The sequence below is a fragment of the Copidosoma floridanum genome, unplaced genomic scaffold (genome assembly GCF_036245765.1).
Source record: "Copidosoma floridanum isolate Cflo_tuat_1 unplaced genomic scaffold, Cflo_Japanese_pri ptg000029l, whole genome shotgun sequence".
Taxonomy (NCBI): domain Eukaryota; kingdom Metazoa; phylum Arthropoda; class Insecta; order Hymenoptera; family Encyrtidae; genus Copidosoma; species Copidosoma floridanum.
The window spans coordinates 6,360,701-6,375,203 of record NW_028321906.1 but is presented as its reverse complement, the minus strand read 5'-3'; the positions used below and the strand labels follow the sequence as shown (position 1 = coordinate 6,375,203).

The window sequence follows — 14,503 nt, the reverse complement described above, 5'->3', positions numbered from 1 at the left end:
TGACGTTCGAGAGAAAGCGCCTGACGCGTGTCTTTGTCCGACGTGATTAATGCGGGGTGGACACCTATTTCTGGGAAATAAAAGCGGGGGGTGATGGGTTTACGGTGTGTCTCTTGGACAGTAGGTTCTTTCTTTTTTTTGATCTGTAAAGACGACGAGATAAGACACGAAAAGCTTCTTCTTGTGTACTGACCACCACGCGGGCACACGTATCTCTTGAAAGAAAAAAAAAGTGGTCCTCTCTTTCGGTATGTATATATATATATTCCTTTCTTTTTAATATCCCACTTTTGTCGTCTATAAGCTTTCGAGTATCCGTGCCATACCAAGAGAATCCTAAGAATAAAATGTCCCACCGTTTGTCACCCCCTCCCTCTCCGCGTACACCTACTCGTCTATTACTTACAAATTGTCGCGTAAAAAAGTTGGAATCTCAATTTCACACGACCGAGCCAAGAAACTGTCACGGCTGTATTTATACTATATGGTCACTTTGGATCATCGAAACACAATTTATTTCAAGTACATACTATAAAAGTTGTCTTTTTTAAGACGATCGTTATAATTACAATTATTCATTTTTTTTCCAAATACTCACCCAGTCGTGATATCGAAGCTTTTTTTAGCGGATTCATTTTCTCAACCGTTTGAACCACCGCTGTATTATTAACTACACTGTAAATCTTATGTAAAACTTGGTGTAATTCATGTACAAGTACTGTACACTACACTCGAAAAAGGTAAAAAAAAATGTTACTCTTAGTTGTCCCACCGGCGTTACATCTCGCAGCTTACATTATAAGCTTCTTTCTTTCAAGTTCAAATAGAATAATTAAATTCCAAAGTGGGAGCTCCTACCTATACCAAAACAGCTAAGCCCCGCAAGCTCTGTATTGTTCTTCAATTTTCACATCATAAACAGCACCTGTACACTCTCTAAGGGAATTCTAAGATAAAAAGTCCCAAGATCTCACGATAAAGCTCGACGAGCTTGCACGAATGGAGCCACTCTTCGCTCTTATCTTTACTACGTGCTCTTAACGAAATAGGTGTACGTACATTATGTACGTACACGGGAGGTGTGAATTTAGAGCAGTGAGACGTCAAGGGTTTTAAAAAGCACATAGCCACGTGTGCCAGAGCTTTTACCTCGGACCACGTTCCGCGTTTTTTTTTTTATATTTCTCACCTTTGCGTCAAAAAAAAAAAAAAAAACTACACGATATCCTCGTTCTTGTTTAATTGCACCTAAAGACGTAAAGCTGATTTGTTTTTTTAATTTGCGAGCTTTTATTTCGTAGCTGAATGAGGCCAATGAAGGGGTCCATTGAATGGTACACGCCATTTGAGAGGAAGAAACTAACTTCTTTTTTCCCGCACTTTTTTAATTCCATGGTCCAATGAATTTATAATTGATGGTAATGATGAAAAGCTCCGTTAAAAACGCTAGAATCAAGATAAAATTATCCTCAACCATGTACATTCATTGCTGATTATTTAAGCTTTAGTAAAATTTAAAAAAAAAAAAAAAAATAGATCACGAGCAAAGTATACTTGTCATCGATCTCATAATTTGTATCAGCCCATCGGTATAATATTCCTCCCCCGTGACACGAAAGCTCAGCCAGTCTATTCGTGCGATCTCCGAAATGCGAGCGACATCAGGGTCGGGGGTATAAGGAACATATGTATAAAAGAAAGCTAAACGGAGCGGAGTTATTTCCGGCTATTCTCGGCCGATCGGCTACATTACAGCCCAGTCGTGCGCGTTTATACTCGCTAAACAGTATCTCTCTCGCCGCGCACCAGAGAGACAGAGAAGAACAATGTAAAAAGCACAAAAAAGCTCCAATATATTCCCCCCCCCATCTCCCTCTCGAGGGGAAGGGGGAGGGGATATATTGGACGAGCGGCTTTCGACAGGACTCTCCGGGGTTCATTGGGTGACGTCAGCGTCGGATGGTGAAATTTATTTGGGGAGCATCTGCACGATAAAAAAAAAGGGGGGGCGGAGGCAGTGGGCCAAGAAAATGAGATATGTAAGACTTGTCTCTCTTCGAGGGTTGGTTGCTGCGGAGGAGGAGGAGGGGAAACTTAATCAAAATAAGACCGGGGGGATGAATTGAAAAGCATACGCACAAGGGCATTTATTTTTATCATTTGATGTTTTGATAAATTTTTAAAAATCTACGCGCAAACAGCTACGGTGCAATTACTACAGTTGGCTGGCGATTCGATTCTGTATAATCTCATAATGGCCCTCGAGAGGATACAAAAGGAGCAACTCCGTCGATACCGGAGCTCGCTGTGTGTATAGTAGCGGTATAGTGTTACTTTCAATTAGCGAAACTTGTACCGTTATATAGCGGAGCCAAGGGAGAAGAAGAAGTTATCGATGATTCGCTTTGGGAAAAGTTAATTTTTATTTAGGTACCCGAGAGCCAAGGGAGGTAGCGCGGAGCTTCCGTTCGATTGATTCGAAATTGCTTTTGAAGAAGATCGTGCAGTGTTCGCCAATTGCCGCTTTATGGGTGCCCGTTGGCGGATTTTCGTACAAATTCCCGCGAAACAGTTTTTGTAACCACTATAGCTATTCGTTTTGGGGAAAAAAACAATTTATTGTAGTTATAGCGATACAAAAATGCAATATACTATGTACAATAATTTTTCGGTTCATGACGTGGTAATTGAGTTTATTCAGAAATTTATAAGGAAATACGATTTTGGATCGAACAAAGATCACTCCCGCACGTGTATAGTGTCTATCCTTCCCCTATAGAAAAGAGATCAAGTGAGCACAGTGTTGAACAGCATCAGTTTCAAAAATAAATACCCCAAAGAGATGACGACGGCGGATCTCAAGTCGATTTCAAATTTCGCGGGTAGCCAAGAGATTCGCCGGTGATCCACGAGATGTCGCGCAGTGCGCCAAAAAGCGCGGCGGCGTTGCCAAGAAAGCGCTGAACCAAAAGTTATCGTCTCTGGGATAATGCATCGAGAAGTGCTACCGTGTTACGCGGCGTCTATTTACCCGAAGCCTTGCGCTCGCGTTTCGAGCCAAAGAGTTATGCCGATCTCGCGTTCGAAGCTATTTCACGGACGCAAAGTGTCGACGGGATTTCGACGTTCGGGCTGTTTTTCACAAATAAAATGCCTCGGAAACGGTAGCAGTGGCGCACCCGCGACTCGGGAGATTTGGCAACGCCGCCGGGCTGCGGATCGGGGCAGGCATCTGCTCCTGCGGAGATCAGAGGCGGCCATGCAGCCGAGCTGCCCGTGAAAGTATACATAGGTATATGTAACACGTAACATAGTGCTCTTCCCGATCTTTGCGCGGCTACTGCTCTCGGCTCGTTTGCTCCTCCTTGCATACGCGCGGGCGGCCGATACCGAGTGTTTTTACAGTGCAACTGAACGATATCGTGCCTCGAGAGTGAGTGTGCGTGTGCAACGAGTCGCGGTGTCCAGGACGCGAGCAAAAGATCGAGAGGGCAGGAGGGAGAGAGAGAGAGTGAAAGAGCGCTCCGAAGAAATCGGCGTCGACGTCCGTGTGGCACGTAACTCGATGCTCTCCGCGAGAGCGACAAGGACAGAGCCATATATTCCATCGCAGTGTGTGCGCGTGTGTGTCGGAGAGAGACGGGCCGACGCGCTTCTTAATACACATTCTCGATCGTGTACGTCCGTCATCCTGAGGACGACGTAGTTGAGGAATCGGTAACTGAAGGGTGGTCGGGAGGTCCGGTTCGAGGGCCTGTAGAGAGCGGAGAAGAGAGGAGGCCACTGGGGAAGACCGGTGGTCCTTTGTGGGAGAGGGTCGGCTGTTAGGGGGGAGAGCTGCTGCTGGTTCTTGCTGACCTGGTGTACCCGGGCGGTGGAGCCTCCGGGACCAACTCAGAGCACGAAGGATATTCGAGGGAGGGGCGCCAGAGGACACGCGGGTGACTTTTCTTGGGATGAAAGTGGCCCTGGATCCCTGGGACGTGCCTGGTGTCTGGCTACTGAGATGATACCGTGCGTAAGTACAGTAGCTGAAACATGGAGTTTCTGAAAAAAACTCCATTTTGATTCAAATCCTCGTCACGGGTGAATCACTCGTGCCCCGGCTGCGTTCGGCCCGAAATTTTTTCTAACTTTGGGCCGAATAATTTTTTTTTCACCACCCTCGTGAAACGTTTGGGTAATTTGATGATGCTCGTGCTACAAAAGAGCGGAATTTCCGTTTTTCAAAAGTACAACACAAGATTTTCTCATTCTTACTTTCAACAGTAGCCGGATACGTAAATAATGCCAAATATTGTTATAAATTTACGCAACGTTTGTTTATTCGACACACACTTTTATCAAGTGTTTGTAAACAAGCGCAACTGCTGTACTTTATTCAATTATTCAAAGTATCGTCGAGCTTAATGATATTATAACGTATTTTTAAAGTAATTGAAATTTTTTTGTTTGGCTAATACAAGTTTTATATGAACTCTAAGAGTTAAATTGTTGATGCTTTTATACTAAATATAACTGCTTATGTGTGTTACTTGATGGCTCATTAAATTCTTTTCAGACCTAAGTTTATGATCGTTTCATCAGCATCCAATGGGGCAGTTAACTTCCAACCCAACAGCGACAAAATGTTTTTGCCAAGGGTAACCTGACTGAGGAATTGAAAGCTAAAAAAAAGCCCATGGTACTTCGACGTTCTGGCAGCAATCCTCCTAGTCTAAACATGGAGGAACCTGCAAAAAAGAAACAAAGGATCGACAACGACGAGGAGAACGATGAAGCATCGGAGATCGAGCGGCTGCAAACGAACCTGCTGTCCCACTGTTTGTGCAACGTCTCGGAGAGCAGCCTGCGCAAGCCATTTATCAGCAGCGGCAACGGCAACGACCGGGAATTCAGATCCACAGTACTGTCCGAGTGGGAGCCAGACAAGTGCCTTGAATTCTTGAGTGCGTTACAGCTCATGTTCGACGTGGCCATCAAACAAAACACCAGAGGCCTCATGTGCAGCCGCATAGCGGACGTGTGCAAGGCTCTGGCGCGCAACGAGCACGGAATCGTCGACCAGATAATCGATCTGTCCTGCACAAACAACAAGTTCATATCGTTCGCCGCGAGTCGAGCTCTTGCCTCCTTCTTCATCATAACTAAGGAGAACGTCGACAGTTCCTGGCTGGAAAGACTCACCCAATCACTGGTCAACACGCACTCGCCCACACAAATGCTGTTCACCCTCGATGTTGTCAAAACGGTAGTGGAGCACAAAGACTGCAGTATACATCCACTCGAGGATGCCGAGACGTCGAATCCACCAGCTGGATGCAATACCATCCAGCTCGAGGACGCTGAGAGTCTGGATAGCACCCCGGTCAAGGCCTTGTGCGTTAAAGCGCTGGAATCCAAGTGGACCGTTCTCGTGTCCAAGTTCGACGCCATTCTCAGCTCTTACACGCCACAGCACGAGTCTGCTGTCCTCACGTTCCTCGAGCTCTGGGAATCGATAATTTCCGTCAAGGCTAATCTCTCCGTCGTAGACACGAAGCTGTTTTACTCGCACCTAGATAACTTAGTCTTACTGTTAACTCGTAACGTGCCGGGCGTCATATGGCGGCACTTGCTGGGCCTCCTCAACGAAGTGCTCTGCTACGGCAGCACGCTCGCGTTGCAGGACGTGCTCCCCGATGAGCCCTGCTCCTTGGCTCACGTGGTCGTCAGAGCAGTCAAAGACTGGAGGCTCCTGGACTCGTTGCCCTACCGCCACGGCTCCGGTAGGTTCGGTGGTGGCTCTGGTGACGGCGACCAGCCTCTCTTGCAAAAGGCCGTGCTACTGATACTGAAGAGCGTGGCGGTAACAGTGAAGGAGACGCGCAGTGACTCGAGCGACTCGTCTCTGGCCTCGGAAGTTGACGACCTCAACGAAGACATGGACGTGATCGAGCGCAGCATCCGCGAGACGCTTCGTCAATTGGATCAGTGCGTGAAGCTCCTGATGCCCTTCCATCCGGAGATGCCGCTGTCGCAGTGGGTCGTGCAAATGTTCCACGACCAGGACGACTTTCTGATCGAGGGTATGGTCTGCTGTCTGGACGTCGCCAACGGGCTATTCTATCGTGGCCCGCCGCAAAACGATCTGGGACATATGCTCAGCCCCGCGCTTACCTTTATCCAATTTGTCAGAGCGGTGTCGCACGATCACGATGTGCTACTCGACTTTCTTGTCAGCAACGAGACGTGCTTTCTGCTTTACATCTACAGGTTCTTGAAGTACGTCAGACGGTGCTGGCGCGAGTTCGTGACGTGCTGCGGCAGGGATCTGGACGACACGATGGCCGTACTCGCGAATTTGAAACAGGCCATCGACAGACTAGTATCCAAGGATCTGTTTCCGTACAATATCAACCCAGTACTGCGGCTGCTCGAAAAATGCGATGCGCTTTATCGTGGAATCGTAGAAAACTGACTCTAATATAGGCACCTTTACGTTACTTTAAAAGTAAATTTCATTCCGTATACTTATTTATCAAACGTAGGCACGTACGTGTATGTATTGTACCAGTAAAAACGCAGGATTTACGTAAACTGCAATTTACTGTAGGTACTTGAAAGGCATCCCGGTTAGCAAGATTTCTATTTTAAAGTAACGAGGAAGCCGTCTCTGTAATAAAGTCAGCCAAGGTGTAAATGCTATTGTAATATGCTCTCTTTAAAAATATAAATTTAGATGAAATTAAGATTTATAAATAATGCATTATTTAAATCTGATAAGCTAATTAATCCTCGAGTCGTATAGGAAACGAAAAATTTATTTGATGTAAACAATGTAATTTTGTATCAATAATCGTCATTGTAAAATGAAGTTTTACATTAATTACGAAAAAAAAAAAAAAATTATTTATTTACAAGTTTAAGAAAACCTTAACTATGGTGGGACCTTCAATTTTATAGAACCTCAAGCTCTTACAATGCTCGCAGTTGTGCAAATAAATATTAGACTCATTAGTTGCATCAATATTGAGTACAAAAAGCATTTTGACGAACCATATGTAGTAAAAGTTTTTATATATATCGTTAATTAATTGTAATGGTGCTACGAAACGTGTGTATCTCTACCAAAGCACCATAAAAAAATTAAATTTGTAATCACGTACCATGCCTTATCAATTTTCCATGTCTCATAGTTACTTGATTAGGTTGAATTTTTTCATTTTTCAAATTGCCAATATTTATTGCGGATAGTATTGTTAAATACGTAAAAATCAATTTAAAGAATGTAACTTTTAAAAATTACTAGATCAATGTAAATTTATTAGCAAAATAAAAAATGAAGTAAAATTTTGAGTCAAAAAAACAAATGGTTTTAGTCTGCATCCAATTTGAAGTTTAAGTTTTGAAAAATTGTATCTATAACGTTTTTTATTAATTGGAGCTCCCGGTTCAGCATTTATTGTTCAATTCTGAATGAATACGATAAGAAATTCCTATGGATAAATAATGCACTTTTCTATAGCTTTAGGAAGAAAAATTCCATAATTACAACTTCTTGAGTGTCTTAGTATTCAGCAAATTATATCTGGAGCCTCCATTCAGTAATAAAATTAAATATGAAAGCAATTATAACTTTTCGTAGTAAAAATATATAAACAATCTATTTTTTGAAAAACATTTACTATTTATAAAATACATCACATTTTGCTCTTTCAATAAAATGAGAGGCAAAATCATTGTTATTGATGAAATTCTAAAATTGTATATTACCTTTAATTTATAATTGTAAATATATATTTAGAGAAATTTATACTGAAAATTTTTTAATAATAATTATGTCAATAAATAGTTTGTTTACTCTCATACACTACAAAATACACCTTTATTTGATTTCCCAAGAAAAGTGGCTTATTTTTGGAAATAAATAATAAAAATTGTTACTTGTATACATCCAATCGTTTCTATTTTATTTTGAACACGTTATTCGACACAATTAGAGTGAATTATGTAACTAGTAGTTTGAAAAGCAACAGTATAGCCGAACTTCTAAATAATATGTAAAAAAAGACAATGCATTATGCACATTGTTGATTAAAAGTAAATCCGCACTAGAAGCTTGACTTGAACGAAAAGAAAATGAAAATTATTTTTTCAATAGCACAAAACGCAAATTTTATAGTAAAATATAGTTTCTTTAAGTTTGAAATATAAAATGAAATAAAAAAGACCTTTGATCTGAATACATTATAAACTTATGATAAAGAATAAAGAAAATATGCAATTCTATTTATTCAAATACAGTTATTAATAATTTAAGTTTTACAAAAATAAGATATAGCAGTCTTATTGCTTATTACAGACTTAAATAAATTTTCAAATACTTATTCATACAATGAAAATAAGAAGAACAATTAACTATCAAGTTCGCATGTTTCAGTGATTCTTGCAAATTGTTGAATCATTCCTTAATTTTGCAATAATCGTAATATCTATTGAAAAATTTACCATTCATTGTATGTTCACAATGAAGATCTATATATACTTTTTTCAAAGTTTTGAGATTATTGAAGAACCAGTTGGTTTTTCAGTTGATCCTAAAACAGCTGTAGAGCACATACACTGTAATACTACAGTTTAATAACTTGAGGATTGATTTGCTACGTATCATAATCTTCATCAGTATTGGCAGTACGAGATGAATTCGACACGGACTGACTGTATGAGAATTTTGGAACGTAATCACTTGAACTACTGCTATTTAATTCTGTGTAGAAATTTGGTTGGCTAGCATTAAATGTTGTAGGCACAGATGAAGTTATTGACTTAGGGACATCACATGTAAATACTGTCTTGTTACCCTCAGCTGGTTCAGCAAGTTTGGTTTTATCTCCTTCAACTGAGCGCAATTTCACTGGTATTTGTGCACAAGATGAACCATCTTTGGGAACACTAAGAGACAAATACAATTCGATTAATAAGTAATAATTAGATTGATGGAATAACTTTACAACTGAAAAACACTTACTTTGATGATACAACAGTAGAAGTCTTGGGAGCAACTGCTGCAGTGCTGGTTATACTGTGTGGATATGGTTGAGGAGGAGGAAGCATGATGGGTGCTGCTGCTGCTGCTGCTGCTGCTGCTACTGCTACCGAATATACATTTTCATCTGACCCAGTGGCATCAGGTACATTTTTGACGATATCCCTTAGGAAGTCAAAACGAGCCTCTGAGAAAATACATTGTTTCCTGAAAATAATGGTGAGATAACATTTTTAATAACGATATTGGATTTATATGCAAGGATATAAATAGATTACAACCAATACTAACATGTGCGAAGGACTTAAGGTCTTTGCTTGCTTGGTGTTTGTAATATGAACTGTTTTGGTAAGCAATTGATGAACAAACATCTCCAATGTTCTAGGTATAGAAGTGGTTAAGGAAACTTCTTGTACATAATATAAACATGGGTACATTAAATATTAAATATGTTAAAATAATGAGTTGTACTACAACTTTTTCCAACATGTCAACAATTTAGAGTTGAATTACTAGCAAAGCTTTAATATTTTTTTCACGCAATTACCCATACTAATCCCCAAAATGCCTACGACCCACGCTAACTTATACCCATTCAAAAGAATTTGAAAGTATCCTCAAGAATTTACCAGCTGTGTGAAAGTAAAAAGAGCCAAAAGCAACACGCAACGGCAAGAGCAAGGCACACGATTCGATTTTTTAAATGCCCTGCTCCACTTCTCCCTTCCCTTTCAAAAATGTTACTCCACATAAATGCTGTTACAACAATCTACTCACCTACGAGTTACGTTATAATATACGCGACGTTAGGATATAGATATAACCTCCCCCCAAAACACTCGATTCTCTCACCCTTCTCTTTATACACACACAGAGACATTTTACATATAATACAATATTATCAACTGCTCCGAAAGTTTAATCTATGCGGTCATCAAAAAATACGCAAGATTGATAAGACTCACAATGCACTGCACGTCAGATCGACTGTACATGCACGCGCGTTTGTTGAAAAAGTTGTTCATCTTATTGTTTGGGGAAAAAAAGGATATAAATTATGATCGGCACAGCTTGCGCAACCTTTCCTACTTCCTCATCCGTTTGCATGATCTTTTTAATGCGACCCTGCGAACACAAGACATGAGAAGCAAAAGTGAGGTTAATGATGTGCAATTTTTTTCTTTCTTTTTCTTCTTTATAAATTACGTTTCACACTAACCACATGCAAATAAGTGGGTATTGCTATTGCAACATGAAAGTTTCAAGGCACTCACGCGACGACGCGAACAGACGAGCAATGTGTACGTATAACGTTGGTCAGCAGCATCGTAAATGATTAAGTATTACATGAACAAAACAAAAAAGCTACATAGATGCTCCGACAAAAGCCTCGTCTCTTCGCGTCCGTCAGCGTAATCCTAAGAATAAAAAAAAGGCGCGCTCAAACTGTTACGAACCATGCCGTAAGGTATAGAATAAATTCATGTTTTATTGACATGAAAAAGGATAAGTACTTACCGCTGGAAAACGGGCGTTGTATTTCTTCTTCTTTCCGGGCATGTTGTCCGTAAATAACAAGCTTGCAAAGATTTAGCACTTCCGGATGGACAGACGCTTGTGCTCCTAGTGCAGCGCAACAGCAACGTGGGTCTAATTCATAGGACAGAGTGGGAACTTAAGTCGCTCAACGCGCCCCTTTTGTGATAAACTTCACAACAACCCCATTCCTTCTCTCCCTCTCCCTATTGCTTTGTCCTCTCTTGTCCGTTCTGCTGATGCTCGGGTGTTCACTACGTGTTGAACATATTCCGAGGAACTGCGAAAGAGTATTAATTAAATTATGCTTACAGCGAACACGTATGATGATTATGATGACACGAATGCCCACGTATGAGTATACAGGAAGGAAACAAGGCTCCGTTATGTGGAATACGAAAAAAAAAAAAAAAAACCTCTCACCTCTCGTCACTGGCTGCAAACGTCGTATTACGATATTACAAATGTAAAAAAAGAGTCGGGACAAAAGGCAAAAAGTAAACAAAAATCACTCGGTTTGTATCAAAACCGCAATTGTCACCCACACACACTCGACACTCGTTCTTCCTAGGAAAAATGTATAACCCACGCAAGAACAAAGTGCACTATTACATATTATTTACTTATCAAGAGTATGACACCGTCAACACGTCTTTCACAGAGGCGAGCGCTCGCTCGATCGAGCACGCCGCGCCGCGGCGCTTGTATTTCAGTGAATCGTTGCCTCTGTGTTGGTGCGCGTAGTCGCGTACGTGTAAACTACTACTCGGTGGTGGCGAGCGAACGGTGATGGACCGATGGACGCGTTGGACACACGCTAGCTATAGGTAGATCTCGAGCCGCCGTTTGCCGCCGTCGACGCCGTCACGGTCCAGCCAATCAACACCCTGCAAAGGGACACGAAGAGCAGAAGATAGGGGGAGGGAGCGCAATTACGTGGGGGAATACGGGGCAGACTCGCAAGAGCACAAATTTTTCTTTTTTTTTCCTCTAGTTTAGTTTTGAACTTTTTCACTGTTCGTCAAAGCAACATCGGTTCGTACGTGATTTGCTGATCTACTCCTAGATATAGGGCTGAATCTTTAAATCGTTGATCAGCAATTTTTTTTTCCAATTTACCCCCTGGTCGAAAGTAATCTTGCCCCCGATTTTCCCTTCAGCACCAGAGAGCCATTACGAAAGCACTTGAATGCGGGTACGGGCATAACATAATTATGTATTTTCGTGTGTATAATTAATGAATTTATGTCTGTGCACGTGAGAGAGATCGTGCCCGTGACGTATGATCTTGTTTCAATTCATTCATAAAAAAAATATGTAGGGTGTGAGAGCGCTCGAAGTAATTATAATACACTTATACGTACATACTTGGTTTTCTTGATTTTTAATTGCCTAAAACAGAGTATACCCTTAGTCAATTACCTACACGAGAAAGTTCTATTTCTGAATCTGCGAAGTGAGGCGAAAAAAGTAGAAGAAACTAAAAATTATAAGCATGGATTTCGATAAGACGTGCATTCCTTTTTTTCTAAGTGTATGCAAATTATGTATTTCATAACAAAATAAAAAAAGAACCATTCGATTCAGGGTAAGTTAAACACGATGTAGTAATCTAAATCCGAAAGCTACCACACACCATAGTTGCCCCGCTTGCCCCCGACCTGACATGTCCGTCATGTACGCAACACACGAGAGCAACTTCTGCAGCAACACTTATACACAATGATAAGAGTGCGCGACATCTGGATCTGGAAAAACGCATAAGCACACACAAGAACAAGCTGCAGCGAGTGCACAACTGCACAAAAACCAAAAACACGTACGACTCACGTACGAGTGCACAAAAACGTCAAAAACACGTATTACGAACGTATACGACGAAAGCGCGCACACAGCAAGTTGCAAACTAGAAGGTTTCTATTTTATCTACTTAAGTACAGCCTGTTACATCGTTTTCGGCTGTATTTCGCAAATGCTGCCCAGCAGTGAAGTTACGTAGGTGACGCGAAACAGTTCTAAGTACCTATAGAGCCATATGGGGGTTTTATTAAACCATATATTAAACATATATACAAGTAGAACATCTATACTTTCAGAGGTCAATTTTCAGGTAGAATATAAGTTGTAAACTTGCCGCAAATAGCACAGACAAAATTAAATTTTTATTTTATACATATAATATTAAATGCGGCTGGTTTATAATTATTAATGACACTACTGTAATAATTATAGTAATAATTATTTGGATCAGCGCCATCTAGCGTTGCGAATTTCTGAAAAAAAAGTGGCCCTAAACTTTTCAACCAGAGCTTTGTCGCTTGGAGCCACTTAGCCTATTATAAACCAGCCGCAACCTATTGAGTAGCTATAAAATAAAAAAATAATTATACATGTGTTTTTGGCGGCAAGTTAACAATCTATTTTCTACCAAAAAATCGACCTCCTATGTGTTTGTACTTTTAAAGATAAATTTTCAAGCATAAGATAGATTGTTAACTTGCCGCCTAAAACACATGTATCGTTATTTTTTCATTTAATAGCTTCATCATGAGTTGCGGCTGGTTTATAATTGACTAAATGGCTCTAATCCTGAATGCTCTGATTAAGAATTTTAGGAGCCACTTTTGGCCAAAAAATAAAGACCGCTAGATGGCGCTGATCCAAAATAATTATTGCTACTTACAGTAAAGTCACTTTGATAATTATAAACCAGCCGCAAATAATCTTGTTAATAGATAATAGATAGTTGACATTTTTTATGCTACTTGCGGCAAGTTTAAAATATGTCTTTTATCTGTAAATGGACCCTGAAAAGTATAAATATTCCACTTATCTTATACGGCTCATAAAATCGACAATATTTACAAAATTACAATACTCTTGACCTTTTACCATTAACTCATGTAAGCACAAATTAATCAGTCCAAAAGAGACAACCGAAGAAAAAAGGCCTGAAAAAGAAGCACAGTCACACGAAAAGTCTCATATAAGAATGGAGCATTGGATCTCACTTGATCAGAGAAGGTTGGGTTCTTTGTTTACTTATAACACTTAAAATTTACATCTCTGTAATAAATGTATTTTTCAATTAGTGAGATCCGATGCTCCATTCCTAGGAGACTCTTCGTGTGGCTGCTTCTTTTTAAGACCTTTTTTCTTCAGTTGTCTCTTTTCGACTGATTAATTTACGTGTATATTTGATCGTGATTTACGATTTCTGTAACACAAATTTTGTTATGTACATATTATATAAGTTAACTGTTTATTGGAACTATAAAGTTAAAGGGCTGTTCTTTCATTAGTTAATGGTAAAAGGTCAAGAGTATTGTAATTTTATAAATATTGTCGATTTTACGAGCTATATAAGATAAGTAGAATATTGATAGTTTTGGAGGTCGATTTTAAGGTAAAAGATAAATTGTAAAGTAATTTAAATTAAGTGAGATCCAATGCTCCATTTTTAGGAGACTCTTCCTGTGTAACTGAACTTCTTTTTTAAACTTTTTTTCGTTAGTTGTCTCTTTTGGACTTGTTACGTTACGTATCTATTTAATCGTTGTTCAAGATTTCTGTAACACAAATCTTGGTATGTACATATTATATAAGTTAGCTGTTTATTTAAACTAGAAAGTTAAAGGGCTGTGCTTCCGCGAGTTAATGATAAAAGGTCTAAAGTATTTTAATTTTGTAAATATGGTAGATTTTATGAGCTGTATCAGATAAGTGGAATATTTATACTTTTCAGGGTCCATTTACAGGTAAAAGACATATTTTAAACTTGCCGCAAGTAGCATAAAAAATGTCAACTATCTATTATCTATTAACAAGATTAGTTGCGGCTGGTTTATAATTATCAAAGTGACTTTACTGTAAGTAGCAATAATTATTCTGGATCAGCGCCATCTAGCGGTCTTTATTTTTTGGCCAAAAGTGGCTCCT

At 40.0% G+C, this 14,503-nt stretch overlaps 2 protein-coding genes across 2 annotated transcripts; one reads left to right on the top strand and one right to left on the bottom strand.

Moving 5' to 3' along the window:
* Nucleotides 1-2,965: 2,965 nt before the first annotated feature.
* lin (protein lines homolog) lies at nt 2,966-7,848 on the top strand. Its single transcript, XM_014356312.2, has 2 exons — nt 2,966-4,018; nt 4,562-7,848. Exon 2 carries the CDS (start codon nt 4,682-4,684, stop codon nt 6,458-6,460), a length of 1,779 nt encoding a protein of 592 aa, XP_014211798.1. The 5' UTR covers nt 2,966-4,018; nt 4,562-4,681; the 3' UTR covers nt 6,461-7,848.
* A 395-nt stretch (nt 7,849-8,243) lies between these two features.
* NC2alpha (negative cofactor 2 alpha) lies at nt 8,244-11,333 on the bottom strand. Its single transcript, XM_014356349.2, has 6 exons — nt 10,988-11,333; nt 10,547-10,844; nt 10,081-10,153; nt 9,320-9,413; nt 9,011-9,235; nt 8,244-8,934 (listed from the first exon to the last, which is right to left on the bottom strand). Exons 2-6 carry the CDS (start codon nt 10,586-10,588, stop codon nt 8,643-8,645), a joined length of 726 nt encoding a protein of 241 aa, XP_014211835.2. The 5' UTR covers nt 10,589-10,844; nt 10,988-11,333; the 3' UTR covers nt 8,244-8,642.
* Nucleotides 11,334-14,503: the final 3,170 nt, after the last annotated feature.